This window comes from Lissotriton helveticus, chromosome 12, assembly GCF_964261635.1.
Source record: "Lissotriton helveticus chromosome 12, aLisHel1.1, whole genome shotgun sequence".
NCBI lineage: Eukaryota > Metazoa > Chordata > Amphibia > Caudata > Salamandridae > Lissotriton > Lissotriton helveticus.
The window spans coordinates 912379018-912399456 of NC_136073.1; the positions used below are offsets into that span (position 1 = coordinate 912379018).

Sequence of the window (20439 nt, forward strand, 5' to 3'; positions counted from 1 at the left end):
CATCCCCAACTCGCCAGTGCCCCATGCCCACCCCCCACCCACGTAGCAAAACGATGCTAGGAAACAATAAACAAGTAAGAACCAAAGTCAATGTCATTGGGGAACACCCAGTAGGGGTCATCCGAGGCGCACGTTACACCACCACCAGTCCTCCCACTCCGTACAAGTCCACCCGTGGGGCCTCCATCCGGAGCAGAGAGGAAGTAAGGGGGGCGGGTGCCCGGCATACATTACCACCTGCAGTCCAACACCCGTCCATGGCACCCCGGGGGCATCCGCCGCCACCGCAGAGCAGGATGAGACCCCCCGTGCGAAGAGGGGAGCGAGGATGACCCAGTTGTGCACAGGATCAAGCACCATAGGGAGCCGGCCAGTGATTATTCGGGATCAGATGCATGCAAGTCCTCAGCATCCGCAGGTTTCCTGTGTCGTTTAGGCAAAGTCTTAAGGTAGTCCTCGACTTGTTGTGGGTTGAGAAAGAATTGCTGTGTACCTTGGTGGGTGACCCGCAGCTTGGCCGGGTATAAGAGAGCATAGTCGATGTTCAGGTCCCGAAGTTTCCTCTTGACCGCAAGGAATTTCCGCCGTTGCTCCTGAGCCACTGGGGTAAAGTCAGGGTAAATGGAGAAAGGCACACCATCATATGTTAGATTCTGGTTCGCTCGGGCTGCCCGGAGGGCCGCATCACGATCCCTGTAGTTGAGCAGGCGTGCTATTATGGGTCGCGGCGGGGCACCAGGTTTGGGCTGGGGTCCAAGAGAGCGATGGGCACGTTCCACTATAAATTGATTCGAAAGAGCTTCTGCCCCCACTGCCGCTGTAAGCAGTCTCTCTATATACAACTCCATCCTCCCCGTGTTGGTCGACTCCGGAATGCCCGTGACGCGAAGGTTGTTCCGCCGACTTCTAGCCTCCAACTCCTCATTCTTGGCGGCAATCACTCTCAACACATTGTCCATTCTAGCAAGGCGGGAGTCATGTGCCGCGGTGGTGTCATCATTGTCTGAAATTCTGCGCTCAACCTCAGTGATGCGCTCCTCATGCACATCCATCTTTTGGACTATCCCGTCCATTCGAGATGAGAGACCATCCACTTTGTCAACCACCGTTGCAAAGCCCTGGCGCATCTCCTGCAGTATGGTGGCTATATCTGGGGTCGGCGGGGCCGATGTCGAGGCCTCCGTGACCGGGCTCCAGGGCTGTATCGCGTCTCCTGTGTGTCGCGACGTCTTCTTCTGCGACGCAGGCTCAAACTGCAGCCTGGGTTGGCGACTGTACGGCTTCCCCATGTCGACAACGTGGAATATGAAGCTTCTGCGTCTAGGCGCTACTCGCACTGCAGACTGAGAGACGTGAGTGAAGGAGGTAGGATCTCCACACCACTAATTGTCATGTAGTGGCGTATCCGCAGCAAGCGAGGCGTCAGGCAGCGGGGGAAGCGCAGGGGAGGTATGGAGAGAGGCCCTCTGTGAAAGAGCGGATAGATCAGCAAAGGATCGGTCCCCAAGGGACAGGTGCGAGAAGACCAGCTAAAGTCACAGCGCCTCGAGGTCCCAGCCAGGAGTACTAAGTTGGAGGGGTCTCCAGCTCAGCAGTATCACAGCAGGAATCAGGGCCACAGGCTGTGAAGGGCACCGTCTATGGCCAGGTCACCAGAAGCCCCAGGCTCTCCGTAGGCGGGCGCCGCCAGTCCAATATGGCGCCAGTAGATTTCTCCTATCACCGCAGCGGTGGGGCTCTCAGTGTAGCGAAACCGGCGGGGGCACCGCACCTCCTTCGCCCCCGTTGCGCAAGTAATGCGCTCTGCACGTACCTCCAAAGTGGGCACCAGAGCCCGGCCCCACCGCCGGTACAGGCCGCGCCTCTCGCTGTGCTCTAGAGGCCCACTTGCCTCGTGGCGAGCCTCGGGTCCGCGTAGATCCCGGAGCCGTCTGTTAGCTCCGCCGCGTCTAGTCACTTGTCAGCCGGGGGGCTCCGCAGGCTGTAACTCCGGACTCCGAGGGGGTAGAGTCACCAAAGTTGCACCGAGTGTGCAGTGGTGCAGTGGCTTCAGCCGTGCCCCCGTGGGGATTTTCGGGCGGGTGGGAGCAGGGAAAGGAGGATAAATGACCGGATAGGTATGCCAGGCTGCTGAAGCCTCACGCAGGTGCGGCCATTCAGCAGTGCGCCCTCTAGCGCCCCTGGCCAAAGAGAAACTTGCTAGAGCAAGGCAGCTTAGAGAGAGTGGATTAGGATCCACTGGTGGCAGCACTATCCCTAAGGACCCCCTTAGGGCGAGAAGTGTGGCTCACTGGTTAGAGGCGGCAGACCCGTAAGCAGAGAACGGCCCGGGACCAGGGTTCGATTCCCGACGCGGCAGGGTCGTGGACCAGGGTCAGCGGACTCGATAATTCTCGCCTCGGTGCCTACTCTAGTCAGAGACCACACGCGGCAACTCTGGGCATCAGCTTGCCTCATCTTCACAACGGCCCCCCCAGATCGCCGGGGATGCTTGGTCGCACCTTAGAGATACCCATCTGGGACCATCTCTCAGGGTGAGCCAGGACGGGTTCCCCAGCGGTCGAAGCGTGGAGATACTCCTCCGGGAGTCGACTCCTAGCGCTATATAAACCCGCAATAAATAAATAAACAATAAATAAGGATAAAGACAGGTCCTATGACAATAGAAACCTGAGTAAGATTGTGCCCCCCTACAAAGTTGGGGATGATATCCACAAGTGGATAACTGCACTTGAGAGAGCTTGCAAAGTACAGCAGGTCCCTCAGGAGCAGTGGGCAGCAATCTTGTGGCTCTCCTTTGAAGGTAGAGGCCGAGACAGACTCCTCAAAGTTAGTGATGGGGATTCTAGAAACTACCTGGTCCTGAAGAGTGCTCTGATTGATGGGTTAGGCTTAACCACTGAACAGTACAGGTTAATGTTCAGAGATACCCAGAAGACACAGACTCAGGACTGGTCTGAATTTGTTGAATGTGCCACTAAGGCTCTGGAGGGCTGGTTGCTGGGAAGTAAGGTTACTGACTATACAGGATTGTATAATTTAATTATGAGAGAGCAAATCTCAAGTAATTGTCAAAATCAGCTTCTACATCAGCACCTTGTTGACTCTGATCTGACCTCCCCACAATAATTGGGTAGGAGGGCAGACAAATGGGTCAGAACCAGGATCAGGCCTAAGAACCAGGGTGGTGACCAAAAGAAAGAGACTACCAAGCCTCAAGAGAAGGGTGGGGATAAAAGTAAGGAAAAGACTTCCCCAGGGCCCCAAAACTCCAAGGATGGGGGTGGGTCCCAAGACACTTCTTCAACCCAGAAAAAGCCTTATTGTCATGCCTGTAAACAGGTTGGGCATTACAAAACAGACAGCTGTTGTCCCAAGAATGGCAATAAAGAGAATATACCTCCAAAGCCAGCTCCAACACCTCCTGTTACTGTCAGCAGTAATCCCCCAGGACGTGGGAGCACACCCAGGAATCTGGGTGGGTTTACTTTTGGAGGACAGGGGGAATCTGGCCTATCCAGGTCCCCTTACTCAGATACTCTTGTCTATGAGACTGGCATTGGGTTGCCAATTCCACTGCTTGCCCAAACACTTTGAGCAAGTATAGACAGGAGCCCCTCATCAATGGCTTGAAAGTTGAGGCCTTTAGAGACACAGGGGCTAGCATCACCATGGTGGCTGAATGTCTAGTCCCCTCAAGGCAACTTTTACCTGATGCCACATATCAGGTGACAAACATTGATGGAATAGAAACCAAACATCCCATGGCAGTAGTCAATCTTAGCTGGGGAGGTGTCACTGGCCCAAAGAGAGTGGCAGTGTCCCCAAACTTGCCTGTAGATTGTCTACTGGGGAATGATTTAGAAATCTCAGCCTGGGCTGAGGTTGAACAACAAACCCATTCTAGAATGGTAAATCGCCATGGAAAGGTTAGTGGGGCTGTAATGGCTACAGCCCCAATCCAAGATGTCCTTCCTGAAAAGGTTGGGAGGGCTGAGCAAACCTCAGCCCCCTCTTTAGCTAACTTCCCTCCTGAAAAGATTAGCAGAGCTGTTATGATAACAGCTCATACCCAAACTGAGTCTCCTCCTGAAAAGGTTGGTGGGGCTGTGATGGCCACAGCCCAAACTCAAACTGATACCTTGGTAGTGAAGCCTGAAATGATGGATCACTCCACCCAAACTGAGAGCATTGAGGAGGAAGAGAAATCTCCCTCCCACCAGACTTTAGGAAAGGATCAGCCTCCTCAGGGAACTGATCTTACCCCTGATGAAGGAACTGTCCCAGAGGTTGTTATCCCTGGCCTGACAGAGCCTCTGATGGCAGTGGACCCTTCTCAGGTGGGACCCAGTCTGGAGCAGGTAGCCTGCCCCTCTCTACCTTGCCTTAGTCAGCCCAGGGCTGCAGAGGCCAAGAAGGACAGTGAGCCCCAAAGGGCCCCCTGTCAAATAAAGCACCCCCATCAACAGATTAGGGGCACCGAAACTAGTAGCCCTAGTGAGGTGAAAACTTTAAAAACTCCTGAGGGAGCCCCCTTAAAAGTAGTGAGGGACCTCCCACAGATGGATTCTGTTGGGCACAGCCAAACCTGGGACCCCAAGGGCCCAAACCTGAACTGTCCCTCCAGTAAGCCAACCAGAGGGACCCAGCCTCCAGCATTAGGTAGCCAGAGGTTGACCCTGAGAGCACAGTGCAACTCAGTCAAAGAAAGAAAGGCACACATGGTGGAGAGTGATTGGAGGAAGCTGAGTCCTACAGAGGAATCTCACTTCAGTACTCCATCCCAACACCAGCCTTTAACTTTGCAAAGACACACCACAGGTAGAGATTCCCTATGGTGGAGACCCTCAGATACCCTTAGGGTGAGGGATTGCTTAGTGGACCATGAGACAGGGGGTAACCAAGCCAGAGCTGGTACTTCCTTATATGGCCACTTAGGCAATATAGGCTTACCTGGTCAAGGATAGCCTAATCTCCTTTCGTTTGGGGGGTGGGGGGGGGTTATGTAGGAAGGTGGATATCTGACTATGGTTACCCCCAAACTTTTTTTGCCTGGTGTTTAGCTGGTTTTTGACATTGTTGGCCTGGGATCCTGCTATTCAGGGCCCCAGGCTAATTGCTCTCTCCTTAAAATGGACTCCATGTACCTTAGGTACATACACAATTGGAACTGGTTCACCTTATTGGCCCCTGTAACAGTGTACCCAGGTACCCAGGGCATAAGTGCTTCCAAGGCCTACCAGGGGCTGCAGCATGTATTATGCCACCCCTGGCCTGGCCTCCATTTTTGACACAACTGGCTGATCACTCAGCTGGGGTAAGTCGGTGTAACCACCCCTTACTTAGTTGTAGTATGCCTATACCTAACCTAAAATGGACACATATGTTCCTATCAGTCACTCCTATGGAAGGCCTCATCAATCCTGGAGGCAGAGTGCTTGGAAATATGTGAGATAGTGCTCTGGCATGAGCTGAGCCTGTCTGCAGCTTTCGGAACCATGTCCTTTAGCTGTTTCATGATACTGCCATACCATATACTCTTAAGTGCATTATGAACCTCGCGGTTAAATGCTATCTTGGGTTTGGCTTTATCAAAACATGTCGAGTAAGGTGTCATACGAATTGGAATACTACCCCCTCGCCAGTTCTGGCGACGGGGGTAGCATTCCACCCTTCTAGAGGGACACGACATGTACCTAACCTGAACCCCGGTTAAAGTTAAACAGAGCCTCAGCATCACAAGATGGATGCTGCCACCGCAGACACAAGTCTGACCTCCTGCTGCTGGGAGTCCTTCCAGCGAGGGCAGCTTGGACAAAGGGTTTCCTGCCTTGGGAGGTGCTAGCACCACCCCAGACAGGATTTTGTGTATTGGGTAGGACAGGGCTGAATAGAATCAGACATGCCTGGGGCACACAAGGTGTCCCTGTGCATAGGCCAGTTCAAACCGGTGCTGGGGCCTTCCAGCCCCAGTCCTGGCGCGAAACTGGACAAAGGAAAGGGGGTGTAACCACCCCCCTTCCTGGTTCCACCCAGAGGAGGGACCTAGTAGGTGATCCGGCCCCCCAGATTCGAATAAGAGTGGGAGCTGTGTCCTGAGACTTGAGATCATCCTGAATCAACTTGAAATACAGAAGAAGACTGGACTTCGACATTCTGCTGCTCAGAAGACGGAAGAGAATCTCCCTTGTGGCCAAGGAGTGACCACCCTGTGAACACAGGCACCAACCAGCAACTCGACGTCTGCTTTGCCGCCGCCTCCCGCCGGAGCCCGAGCCCAGAGCCTGACAAGACCCAGACTCCCAGACTTCTCACCGCCCGATCCACAGTCCCTGCAAAGAAGGGACCCGTGGAGGCACCGAGAGACGTGGGACCGGACATCTTGGAAGACCCCCGAAACGCTGACTGCGCAGCATCAGAGGCACCCTCAACGCTGTGCTTTGGGGTTTGAGAAGCCCTAACCTCGAGCAGCCCTTGCACCAAAGATCAGCCCCCCAGCATCTCCACGATCTGCGTGGGGCCCTTTTGCACCGTGCCACTCGACGCACCATCCTGGCCACTTGCCACATGGCCAGCGGCCATCTTGGTGACGAAACCTTCAACTTTCACTGCAGGTCTGGTTGCTCCAGACTTGCCCTTTTCGATTCCTGCGTGGTTTGCCTTAGCCAAGGCCTGTTTGCTTCCATCCGATTGCCGACACCGCCAACAGCGAGAAGCCTGCGTGGGACAGCTCGTGACCGACTCCTGGACGTCTTCGAACCCTCGTGTCCACGTGGCTGCAGAGAGAAGCTACACCTCGACGCCTGTTTGCACCCGACATCGCCTGGTTCCACTCTGGTTCCACGGTAGTCACTGGCTAGTGACTTTGAACATTGTCCCCTCTGCTTTCAGGTATTCACCTCTTCAGATCCACCCTTGGATCCACCGGAACTCTTCACATCGAGCCGCCTGCAGCATCTTCAGCTCCAAGCACCATCGACCTGCGTGACGAAACCCGACACTACTTCGACCCTGTGCACCCGCTTCCTGTGGGTGACGTAACTCAGCTCCGCCGGTGTTCCCACACTGGTACACACCTCTAGGGTCTGTGTCTAAAGTTTCATCCTTCTAGGTCCCTCGGAAGGTTCCTTTTTAACTAACTTTGAAACTTTTACGCACCATTGACATTGCATTGGTATTGCGTGCACTTTCCGCACTGCACCCGAGCCCCGCGGGCCTTTCCCGACTTCTTCACTGCTAGTCCCGATCAGCTCCAGCGATTTCCCAGGCCCTAGGCCTCTTCACTTTCCCCATAGTGGTTCTTATACCACTATTTTAGTATATGGTTTAGTGGCCCCTAGGGCTCATCCATATTCGTGCAACTTTTGTGTATTTAAACTGTGTTTTGTTTTAACGCTTGTGCTTCTGTGCTCATAAAGAGTATAGGGTATCTTTTGAGAAATAAATCTATATATATTTTCAATATATATCTGTGTGGTGTCCTTTCATTTGGTATTCAAGGGATTGCGTATGGTAAAACAGCTTGCTTCACATGCCTTTACAGAGTTTAGCCTAAGACTGCTTAGTCCATGCTACCCCTAGGATAGCTTGTCTATAAGGTTGACTTTACAACCTGCACCATAAGGGTTGCTTGGCATGGTACAAGGTGATCACTAGAACTAGTGAGCAGCATATACCAGGCCAACTTCTCACAGTCCCGTGCTCAAAAATCATCATGAACTTCACCCTGTGCGGCACAAGAAGGTGCTGCTTCTTTCTGCCACTAAAGTGGCAGCTTCTTCAACACAAACGGGGGGTTCTCAGTTGAGTCCACAGGCTTTGAGAAATCTCACTGGGGGATGGTCTAGCGTTGGATTTCCTCACTCGCACTTGCCATTTTAACATTGGCGAGAGCGAGCAAGGAAAAAACTCCTCTCTGCAAAGTTTTTTCGAACTCCCTGTCCTCTGCAGAGCGTGGAGTGTGGAAAACTCAATGGACCAAGATTTAGCTTCCTGTCAGATTTGGTGTAATCTCTTCAGCAGATTTTGCTGTGGCCCAACTTGAAGAAGTCGATAGAAAATCGCTGGGGATTTTGCATTTTGGGACGCCCCTTTTTTTCTCGGCCCCTGCTTGGCGGATGAACCAATAACAGGAAGAAGCTGAGGTTGATGAATTTTTCGGGGAAAAGTTTTATGAAGATTTGTTAAATGGATCCAAGGGTATGAGCAAACTAAAAAATGCTCGGTCTATGAAAAAGCAGACCTAACTTTCCCTGAAACACCATAATCAATCAAACAGAACTTTTGGAGCATGTTAATCATGTTGCGGAGTATCTAGGCACTTGCGTGAGGTGGGCCTACTTGCAATAGACAGGTCTTGAGTCAACTCCTGAAGTCAGCACGGGAGATAACTGTAAGGAGGTGGAAGGGTAGGTTGTTCCAGACTTTGCCTGTGAGGTGAAAGAAGGAATGTCCTCTGGCTCAGGTATGATGGTTAAGGGGCTCTTACAGCATCTGCGGTGGCTATAAGAGTGGGTTCTGTGCTGTGGTTTGGCCAGAAGCTGGGTTGGGAGGAGTTGAGCAGGTCTTTGGATTTAACGTGGTCTGTGAGTTGGTGGTTGACGGCTTTCTCCAGTACCTGGGTCGGGAAGGGGTGGAGCATGATTTGGAGGTAGTTCTTAAGGTTAGATGGGTCCGCTGTGTGCTTCTTCAGAACTAGTTTGACTTTGGCATGCTTCCAGGCTTCTGGGAAGGTGTTGGAGCTGAACGCCGTGTTGATGATGCTGGTGAGTGGGGGTCTGATTTCTTTGTGTTTGAGGTTGAAGGTGTGATGGAGCACTGGTTGATGGGAGCTCCAGAATGGATGTAGGACATAATGGATGTTGTGGTTTCGGTGCGGCAATATTGATGTGGAAGAAGTCAACGAGTGATTTGTAGAAGGACTATGGTGTTTTCTACAGCATTTGGGGAGGAGAATTTTCAGACAATGTCAAATAGTTTCTTGGTGCGGTTGGTGGACTGGAGGTGGGTGGCAGATGCTGCTTTTTTTTCTGCTTTATTGGCAGTGTTTTAGGGCCATTTTCTAGGCTGTGTGGTCACCTGGGTTTCTCCCGGTTCACCAGCATCTCTCTGGAGGGTTTTATTTGCGTTTTTCTGCTTTGAGTTTGAGAGTTCACCAGTGGCCGTGCTTGTTGGTTCTTCTGTTGCTGAGGATTTTGATGAGGGCAATGGAGTTGGCACTAGTGGTGATCCATTCGTATAGGTGGGTGGCTGCTTGATTTACATTGTCAGATGTTTGAAGGGAGATGGTTTTGAGGGTGGTTGTCCATTGGGATTCGGTGATGGTGTTCCAGCTGCAGCAGGTGGTGGGGGTTGGGATGGCGGTGGCTTGTCGAGTGACAGCGATGGTGATATGGACAATGCTGTGGTCTGTCCAGGTAAGCTTGGTTTTGTGGCTGAACCAGATCTTGTCGCTGGACGTGAAGATGGAGTTGAGGGTATGTCTGGTTATATGTGATGTCCTGGTGACAATCTGTTTGAGGTCCAGGTTGTCAATGGAGTCTAGCTGGGTGGCCGACTTTGTATCTGAGGGGTTTTCAAGGTGGAAGTTGAGCTTGCCGAGGAAGAGGTAATGTCAGGATTCCAAGGCAAGAGGGGAAATGATTTCAGTACGGTGTTGCAGAAAGGGGGCCAGGGTCCTGGTGGTCTATAGGTGGGGGTACCTCTGATGGTTGCCTTGGCGCTGACTTAAGGTGGAAGATGAGATGTTTTATAACAAGTGAGGGGGTATCAGAGGTGGTAAGTCTGATGTTGTCCTTGGGGATGATGGGGATTCCTACTCAGGTCGGATTGGCTGGTTTTTGTGGGTTGTTTTGTAGACGGTTGGAGTGGCAATGGCTATGTTGGGGCTGAGGAGTCCTTGAAACAGGTCTCTGTGGGGAACACTATGTCGGGGCTGGTGATGGTGTCCCAGAGTTTAATAGCATGCTTGGTCAGGGAGCGGACACTGAGTAGCATGCATTGTAGTTTGAACTGGTGGTCAGTGGCCTTTGGTGCACCAAAGGCATGCCTGCTGTGGGCAGCTGACATTAAGTATCCTGGGAGGTGGGAGGGCATTAGGTGGGTCTTGGGGGGCAAGGCCTACAATGTGCTAGTGTTATTGGCTGAGTACATGGCAGCTGGGTAGTTAACAAGCAACCAGTTGTGCTGAGCAGGTGGCTGGGGCAGTGACGGAACAGGCGTGTTGATAGTCTGGATGGAGTGTCTTGACCAGATTAGGATTGATAGAGCCTAGAAGTGATGCAGGAGAGAGGGTTGAGGGCAACACAGAACAGACATTATGTTCTACACCAAGAACCCTGTCAAATGTAAAAAAAAAACTCCTACTATAACCAACATAATCAACATCCCATATGGATCTAAGCTCACTATATCCCCCTCCCAAACATTTTGCAGAAAACTGTTCATATCCATATACAGAAACTGGAACATCCTTATCCAAGCCTCAGATCACAATCTCCTTATTTTTGACCGCAACTTCCCTGATCTCTGCACCACCATACCATCTACTTGCAATACCACTCTGCCTCTTCCCCATAGAACATATCTCCATACAATCTCCTTTCCTCAACTCCCCTATCCTCAAAATGAACACCATCCTGGAGGAAATCACTTCGGTACGAAAGGACACAAAGATGTGCTCTAAATCTTTTACCAGTCTCACAACTATAGTGAACACAAATCTCTCCACACACATTCACCTGACTCCTTGCACTTGACCCTATGGTCATTTATTCCATTTACTCACACCACCTTCAAATCTGGATGAACCACTAATGGAATGTCCCAGCATGAAGCAGATATGCTAAGTACCATATATGACAATGCTCCCTCCCAACCCTGCTACCGTGAGATTCCGGTCATCCTAGGCTCAAGCAGTGTCCCTGCCATTCCTCCTATCCAGCCTAACCAATCTGAGACGAGAACTTCTCTGATGCTTAACTGCATGCTATTAACCTACCTATCAACAGTCACGCATACCACCAAAATAGGGTAAACCATCCTACACAATATTGACATGTGTTTTCTCACCCAAACATGGCTATACAAAGACTCAGCCATCATTAACGATCTCACCCCACCACACCAGGCTTCTCAATCATTAACTGTGACCGCAAAGAACGTATTGGAGGTGGAATTAGCTATCATACACAAAATCGGTCTATGCCTAAAACCCTTCAACACAGCTGAAGTTGATCTCCCCTACAAAAACTTGAACCCTAAAACATTCCATGTCTTCTATCACCCTCCAAGTGAAAAAAACACAATTCTTTGAGGATTTAACACACCGAACAAAACAAACTCCCTAAAAGAAACCACAGAGATTATACTAGGAGACCTAAAACAGTACCTGAGTGATGCCGAAGATTCAGGAGTACAAGCCTTATCCACCTTCTTAGAAACAAAAGATTGCACGCAACACTGCAAAAAATTAACTCATACCAAAGGCTCTACCCTCGACGCACTCACTTCCAACCCTAAAACCATTTCCCTCCAATCCATCCTCCTCACAGATTAGCCGGACCACCACCTAATTCTATTGGATCTCAAAGTCAACCAACCTAAACTCCACATCCAAGCTAATCGTCCTAAGCACTGGGTGAGGAATACACACCAAGTCCCTCAATCAGACTTAGAATCCTTAATCAGTTCCCAAATTAAACCCCCCTCCTGACCTTACTTGCGCAAACAACCTCACCTCTCAGTATAACACACAAATGGCAGAACTTCTTGATATGATTGGGCCTTTAAAACACAAACAATCAAGAAGTATCCTCCAGATCCTGATTCAACAAAGACCTTAATAAAGAGAGGCGTCAACTTAGGCTGGCTGAAAGAACCTGGAGACAAGAACACTCACTGACCCATCTCTCTCTCCTCCTTGCAGAAAACCTTTAAAATACAAAAAAAATCTACAGAGAAAAAGCATCTTTCTTCCTAGCCAAACTTGGTCACTCCATAACAGACCTAAATATATTTTCAATATCATAATACAGCACAACCTCCTCTTCTCTTCAACATCCAATTGATGACTCTGTTAAGCACTGCAAAGAGTTTGCCAAATTCTTTCCTAAAAAAATAACAAATATCGAACTCTCACAGGACCCCTCGACCTCCTCTCTGTACTAAAAATCCCCCCTCTTTCAAAGTTGGTGTCCCCACTGCCATACTTCCACCCAATGGTGGTTCCCCCAATATCACCTACCCAATGAGACAAAACACCAACCACAATCACATACAACTGAATGACACAAAATAGCACAGGATTATTAACCAACTGTATAATAAGAACCTGCACAGGGACAGTATCTTCTACAGCAAATGATGTTGAAGCTCCTAGTGTTGGCTAGCTCCCCAGTTCAATCTATTCTCACCAAAACCCTGTAGTGAAATAAGCAAAAATAACAATTGATGGATGGAATGCGGAAAAATGTCAAACACTTACTTCCTGTACAGAGATCTGGGCCTAAATCAGTGGTTTTATTGCTCACCATGCCACCCCAGTTTGGACCTAGCCATTTGAAAATCAGTCTGGACCCTTCTCCCTATGGGAACCAGCCCAAACAGACAAGTCGCCCCCCTTCCCCCCGGATTGGAAGCAAGAATCCCAGGACCAGCTTTGGGGTAATACCCCTCATCAACCAGGATAGCTTGAATCCAGTGAAATGGCAAGCTCAGGACGAATGTATGAGCACCCCCGTTCCACTCGGCGTTACAAATGCAAAAAGAACAATTGATGGACAGACTGCAGAACAATATCACATTCTCACCCCAATACAGAGATCATGTCCGAAATCTGTTATTTTTTTGCTCACCACGCCACCCCTGTTTGGACCTAGTCATATGCAAATCAGTCTTGACCCTGCTCCCTATTGGAACAGTCCAACCAGAACTACTACTAAGCCAGGTCATCCCTGGGCCAGATATAAGCATCTTAGGATAAGTCTTGGGGTATCACCACTCATCAGCCAGGATAGCTTGAATCCAGGGGCAAGGTGAGCACGGGTCTTACTTCTGGGCATTCCCATGCCACTTGAGGTGACAAATGCAAAAAGAACAATTAATGGACAGAATGCTGAACAATGTCAAACACTCACACCAGTACAGAGATCTGGTCCTAAATCCATCATTTTTTAGCTCATCACGTTACCCTAGTTTGGACCTAGCCATATGCTAATCAGTCTTCTCCCTGCCTAAATCCATTGTTTCTTTGCTCACCACGTCACCCCAATTTGGTCCTTGCCAAATACAAATCATTCTTGACCCTGCTTCCGATAGGAACAGTCCAGCCTGAACTTCCAAGCCAGGTCCTCCCTGGACCAGAGTGAAATAAAGCAAAAAGGATGGAATATTCTTCTTCCAAATAGTGGCGTGCATATGAACCAATGAGAATACTTCCATAGGGTGTAGTCACTCCCGTTGACCTCTCTTGCATGTCTCATGAGCATCTAGTGAGACTGTAAAAAAATACTTCCTTTATATATTACATATAACATAACACAATTCATTTTTCTACCAAAAACAAGATGCCTGGTGTTTGATTTTGTTCAAAACTACAGTAAACCACTGTAAAGAAGCACATTTTAAATGTACAATCTCGCCAGTAGTTCACGAGAGCCGAACAGGAAGTACAGTCCCATTGGATTCCACATAGGGGATTGTGCATTCAGCTCCACTTAGTGTCTCATTAAAGAGCCATCACTTAAAAAAATTATATATATATATATCCAACCATGTTGTATCTATTTCTCTATTATAGATTAGTAGTAAATAATAACTGAAAACATGATATGGAAACATATACAATAGATGACAATGAAATGTAAAACTTTACAATCTTGCGAGTGTCCTGCGAGAATCGCGTGATCTTGCGCAAGAGTAATGACACCATAATAAAAGATTGCTGGTGACATGTCTTGAAATCACAGTTACAATAACTGAGCAAAATGACATTTTCTATTGAATATTTATCTGTTTAATACTCACACACTTTTTAAAAATATTTTCCAAATTTTGAAGCATAGCCTGTTTTGTTACAATAAAAAAAAGATTTTTTGTACTAAAATTATGTTAAAGCACAACCTATATCATAAAGGAAATTTACCCTACTTACACTCAAATTTTTTTTTAATTTACTTTAAAAAAACAACCTAGGAATTCAATGAAAAAAACAAACATTAAAGTAACGTTATAGTTAGCTGAATTTCTCAGTGACAACTTTAACTTTTTAAACTAAACAAAACACCAACATCAGCAGTTATAGATATGATCACTAACTATAACTTGTCATGCACTGCTTATGACCTCACACATGACATCATCCATGACATGTTCTATGATATCATTTATGACATCACTCATGACGTCTCAAATGACATTGTTGATTAAATCAATAATGACATCGCTGATGACTTCATCCAATACGTTTTATGGTTTGTTTTATAGTTTACACAGTGGTGGGTAACTAACATTTTACTTTTCTGTCTAATTTTGTACAGCCTGTGCCCAGCTGATCAGTATAAGTGTTTGCAAAGCACTTGTGCTCATAATGCACCATAGGGGTTTTGATGTATTGGACAAGTTATACATCTTTGTATTGTAGTGTAAGTCGGTAAGCAGGTGACAAATGACTTGTGTTCAGTATGTTCCACACAAGCCTTTTAGTACTGCTCCAGGGACAGCGGTCACATTCATTAGATGTGTTTTACAGGAACAACTCGGGGGTTAGAAGGAGACGTTATAGTCATTGGTGATTTCAACCTGGTCTGGGACCCCACTTTATATAGGAGCTCCACGACATTCCAGAACGCGGGCACAATGCCTGTTAATCTTAAAGGAGATATCGAAGGTTACGGGTTGACTGATGTGTAACGATATAGACATACCGGCATGAGGGATTATTCCTTCTACTCACATGTTCACGCTTCCTATTCCTGCATAGGTTATGCTTTTATCACATCTTCCATCCTGCGCCACCTTCACATAGTAGAGCTCTCAGCTATCTCTATATCCAATCACGTGCACTTAGCTTTCACCTGGGATGATGGTACTCATCTTGAACACACCCCGTGCTTGCGTCTGCCCCTGCTTCGCGACCCAGTGGATGTAGCAGAGATACACCAGGGTATTGAAGAATACTTTTGTTTTAAATCCCTGCCCAAATCCCTTTACATACACTTTGGGGCAGCTTTAAATAACAATAGCCCTGGTGCGTGAAGCGTTGTTAGTTGTTAGAAACTAAGCTTACTTCTGAGATCAAGCAGCTGGAACACTTAGATAAGGCGACTCCCACCCGACAATCCAAGCAACAGCTGGCCATTTTACACAGCCAACTGCGTGCCCAATGCACAGGCCGGGCTGAGCGCTCCTTTCTGTCCCTATGTGTAGTAGTGTATGTAGTAGTGCTTATATAGCGCACGTATCACCCTCGAAGGGGTCTCAAGGCGCTGTACATATACCGCTGTGGAACCCTTCCTGGCATTTCCCTGTGAAGTGCTCACTCCTGGGCATCCCCAAGGTGAAGCCAGGCATCCTAGCGCTGTTGGGGCCGTTGTGTCAAAGATACTATGAGGGGGTTGACAAAACAGGGAACCTCTTAGCACATAAACTATGCCATCAGCACGCTAAGTCCCATATCGCCAAACTGCAAGTAGGCAACACGAGATGGGTGACAGCGTAAAGGGATAAACTGGAGGCCTTTCGATCCTATTATCAACAATTTTACTCATGTTAGGACCCCTCCCCTATGCGGCTTCACACATACCTTACAGTCTGCGTCAGGGAACCGCTTCCCTCGCACCACATATCCCTCCTGTACAACCCTATGACTGCAGATGAACTGCAACATGCAATCCAAGCACTTCCCCTTGGCAAGGCCCCTGGGCCCGATGAGTTACTGGTACTCTTCTACCGCCTGTTCTTTCCCCAGCTTCAGTAACACCCCCTACATTTATTCAACTCCTTCTCATAAGACACTGGACTCACCTCCACCGTGGCAATGGCAGACATCTCACTCATCCCCAAGGAAGGGAAATACCCTGCGCAATGCTCCTCATACCGCCCTATAGCCTTTCTTAACACGGATGCTAAACTTTTCACCAAAATCTTTGCATCCTTTCTTGATCTATATCTACCCAGCCTCATCAATCCCGACCAAGTGGGGTTTATCCACCAGCGACAGGGGGCCGATAACATATGGCGCATTGCCCATTTAATAGAGACTTGACATACCCCCTTGCCTTCCCTCGCTAGACGCAGAGAAGGCATTTGACAGGGTGGACTGGACTTATCTCCGAGCGGTGCTCCACAAGATAGGTCTGGGGCAGGCCTTTATCTCTGACATCATGGCATCATATGTAGCCCCGACCGATTGTGTCCAACTGAACGGGAGGACCATGAGCCAGATCCCCCTGAGCCGCGGCATGTGTCAGGGTTGCTCGCTCTCATCCCTGCTCTTTGCCTTGACTGTAGAACCACTGGCTATTCGCATCTGGGCCTCAGAAGGGATCAAAGGCATCGCCTTTGGAGGGCAGGAGCATACGAAGAATCTATTCTCAGACAATCTTCTCCTTACCCTTGCCCAGCCTGCTGCCTCACTCTCCAATGTCATGGAAAACTTGCAGACCTTTTGCTGCTGTCCTTGGGTTCAAGATCAATACGACCAAGTTGTTCGTCCTCAATCTTACCCTTCCGACCACGGAGGCAAAGGCCTTACAGGGCATCACTCCCTTCCAGTGCTCTTCAGATACCATCAAGTACTTCGGGCTTCATATCACCCCTACTCTCTCAACCAGGTCTTGAGCTAATTGGTCTCCCCTTCGTTGCTTGATTCTGGCGGACCTGCTGAGGTGGAAACCCCTTTATATCTCCTGGCTGTGGTGTATCATCACTATCAAAATGAACATTCTCCCACGGTTCTATATGTCTTCCAAACATTGCCTACATCGATCCCTCGGGAGGACATTCAACGCCTTCAGAAAGATCTACACACTTTTAAATGGAATGGGAAGCCTCCCAGCATAGCTCACTAGTTACTCATGTGGCCGTGTGATAGGTGGGGGATGGCATGCCCAAACCTGTTGGAATACTACTGGGAGGCACACCTGAGGCATATCTCTGAGAGGGTGGTGCGTGAAAGTAAGAAGCACTGGTTCCACATGGTCCGGGCAGTGGCATGCCGGCCCCTGTGGGACCATGCCTGGCTGCCCAGTGCCTATATGGCAGCCAGACGAAGAAGGTATTAGATATTTGGGGCCTTATTTATGAAGGACTTGCGCCACCGTTGCGTCACTTTTTCCGATGTTAAAAGTGACGCACCGGCGGCGCAAGTCCTTCATAAATAAGGCCTTTGGTATTGAATTGCCCTGAAGAGGGGACTCACCTTAATGGCTTTTGAGGGGGCTACGCTAATGAGTCAGACGCAGGGCTTGGCTGCAGGTCAGACCCTAAGTCCAAACCCTATTTTCATACGGCCAAAAGCTGTGCGCAGCCTGGATTGGGTTGCCTGCCGAGGGTTGAATGCTAGGCCAGACCACAGGCCCTATGTGCTATCACCTTTAGTTTCCCATGTTTCACTTATTACAATTTGACTTACTCACCATTATTTTTAATTTACGTGTAAAACATGAAGTAAATAGTTCACTAGATAGTCTTACATTCTTTGAAAAGGACCTGAACTATCATGAGCTAGATAGTGATCTGAATCCAGACCCTGAGGATTATCTATGGAGTTTAAGCATTATTTCTAAGTTCTCAAATTACTAGGTGTTTTTATTCCATCTTGTATAGGACAAGCAGCACTTTCCTCGCAGCCATACATGGCGGGGGTTGGTTTAACATATGACAATAACATGTTACTTTATGTTTAAAAACCCTAGAAACACAATAAATAAACAAAGTAACGTTATAGTTAGGTGACAATTTCAGTGACATTATAACGTTAAGAAAAAAGCAAAACAACTGAAATTTGTAAGTTATAGTTATTTCTGGTAACTCTTACTTGCACCTTGAGGTAAATTAGACTCATGCTCTCGCCATGCACTGCCACTTACTATACATGTGACATGACTCATAACATTTCTATGACACCATTCATAATATTATTGCAATTAAATTATTGATGAGAACACTATGTATGTGTGTCTAGCAGACTTTCATGTTCACCAGATACTTACAAACATGTACCCAAAGCCAGGCAAAGGCATCTTAGAATGTGTCAAGTTGAGATAAACTCATCAGGGCACTTTTGCCACTTCCCCATATTAGAAGTGACGCAAAAGTGGCACAGGAGGCTAGTAAATCTGCCCCTTCGTTCCCACCATTCAGTATGAAAATAAATTGCTTAACATGGAACAATATCAGAATAGTACTTCATTGTTTCTCAAAGTAAAGACTGTATTGGATTGTAGGAAAGGCAACTTCATAACCTGATCATTCCACACATTATGATTTGGCCCCAAAACCTAGACATTTATCTCAGTGAACACATTGTTTCCAAATAACAGAACTGAGATTATGTGCCTCTCGCTTGGTTGGATATTGATCGCGCTGCAGAAGGGTGCCCCGGTCTACAGAGACCAGGATTCCCTTGATCTCCCACACCTGTGCCTGGTTCACCAGCCCACCTACCAGCACTACTTGACTCCTCGTGGCCCCCGCTTCGCGGGACGCATGCGGGCGCACACCGGGCAAAGCCCGGGCCAAGGGCGGGCCCGCATGGTCTGTGACTACCGGCCACCCCCCGCCATAACATGCAGAACAACGTTACATATTCAAACTTCTGACAAAGAATTATCTTTGGAAGACGGGGAGCCTCGAGCCCGAGACTCCCCGGCCGTATTTATTAAAATATGAAACAAAATGAAAAATTGATAAAATAAACATTTACATAATTATTAAAAATGCAAACTTCAGAACATTAGATTTACATCCATTTTGACAGGTATGATGGGCTAACCTTAACAAATCTCTAATACAGCGTGTTCCTAACCAAATCTAACATCCGGATATTAAATTTGCATTTACTAATAATTTATGTCCTACGGCAAGGTCGCTAACCGGTGTCAGATCCTTTTACCCAGCTACGCTCTCACGTCCGAGATGCGTATGCGCGACAAGGGCCCGTTTACCCTCGTGCGCTCCGTGAACTCCATTTAACCATAACAGGAGGGCCCTTACACTCGCGCCCTTAGCGTCATAGTGCATAGTGTATGTGTGGGGTGGCTACCAGCCTGAGGAGAGCGTTGACTCCCCTCCCCCGCACCCAAGCAAGCAAATTTCCTGCCCCTGAAGTTCTGGGAGTGATTAATGGCCCCTTCCCCTGGGCGACCCCTTCCGTGAATGGGGCCGCCCCCACCTAAGGACCTTAAATTGCTGCTCACCGATTATGACCTTACCGCCACAGGCCAGCATAGTTGACCGACTATCTGGGCCCCCCCAACCGCCTACACTGAAAGTCATATCTTCCTAATCAGAACCCTCTACCCCTGCTAGTTTGTTCCCTATCCATAGGGCATTCCCTGACTCTGTCAAATGGACCCCTAACCTGCGAGTAGGGACAACCCCTCCAACAATTGCCAACTCTTCATCAGCCGACTGCTAATCTAAATTGTTCCTCACAAATGCACCCCTGTGGGATATACTGCAATTGAGGTGTTTGAACTAATTTCTCAATCCAAGTGTTGATCCTCTTTACCGAGTGATTCTTCACCGAGTGATTCTGCGCACTCACCGAGTCCACCCCCCCCTTTTTCCTGCAGCCTGGGACAAGACTGAGACCCCCTATGGTGCAGTCTGGGTTTTATATTTTGCTATCCTGCTTGCTAGTGCCATTATCCCTTCCCCCAGAACACCCTTGCCCATTTCTAACCAATCGTTGTTACCCGCATGTCAGATAATGACTGAGGGTGGGGGGCGTGCCTATCGAGTACCCCTCATTCCCAACTCTGGACGGACAGACCCCATCCTTGGGGTCCCTGTAGTTGCTGTGACCGGGGGAATTCTGGTATTATACGTGTACACCTCCCACTGGCGTATCGTGAAGTCCGCTAACCACCCACACCTGGCCTCTACGCTCTGAGAAATGTTAAGTGTATGTCTACTACTTTACTATGGAAGTCCCTGCTTCCCGACAAGGGGTGATGAGGTGTTGCATAGGCCCATTCTTCCTGGGGTTGCCACGGCTGGCAATGCACACCCTCGTGCACTGCCCCATCTCTATCGTTGGCCCTACTAATTGGTAACCTATGAATATACCATGCTGACACTGGTGGCCCTGCGAGCACAGGCGCCGTTACTGTAGAAATACAATTTCCTGTTAAGGAAAATACTGCCATTTTTGTGAAGCCACATCCCGCTCCATTACTGCGGCCAGCCCAATCTAGTGTTAACACACCAAAAACA

The 20439-nt window shown here is 48.6% G+C and overlaps 1 protein-coding gene across 1 annotated transcript in view; it reads right to left on the reverse strand.

The window, feature by feature from the left end:
• Positions 1 to 9151: 9151 nt before the first annotated feature.
• The window catches only part of LOC144798212 (olfactory receptor 5V1-like), a 44241-nt gene continuing 32953 nt past the window's right edge, over positions 9152 to 20439 (reverse strand). Inside the window, exon 4 of the mRNA XM_078668959.1 lies at positions 9152 to 9564. Coding sequence (XP_078525085.1) covers positions 9152 to 9564 — 413 coding nt within the window. The remainder of the gene's footprint in view (positions 9565 to 20439) is intronic.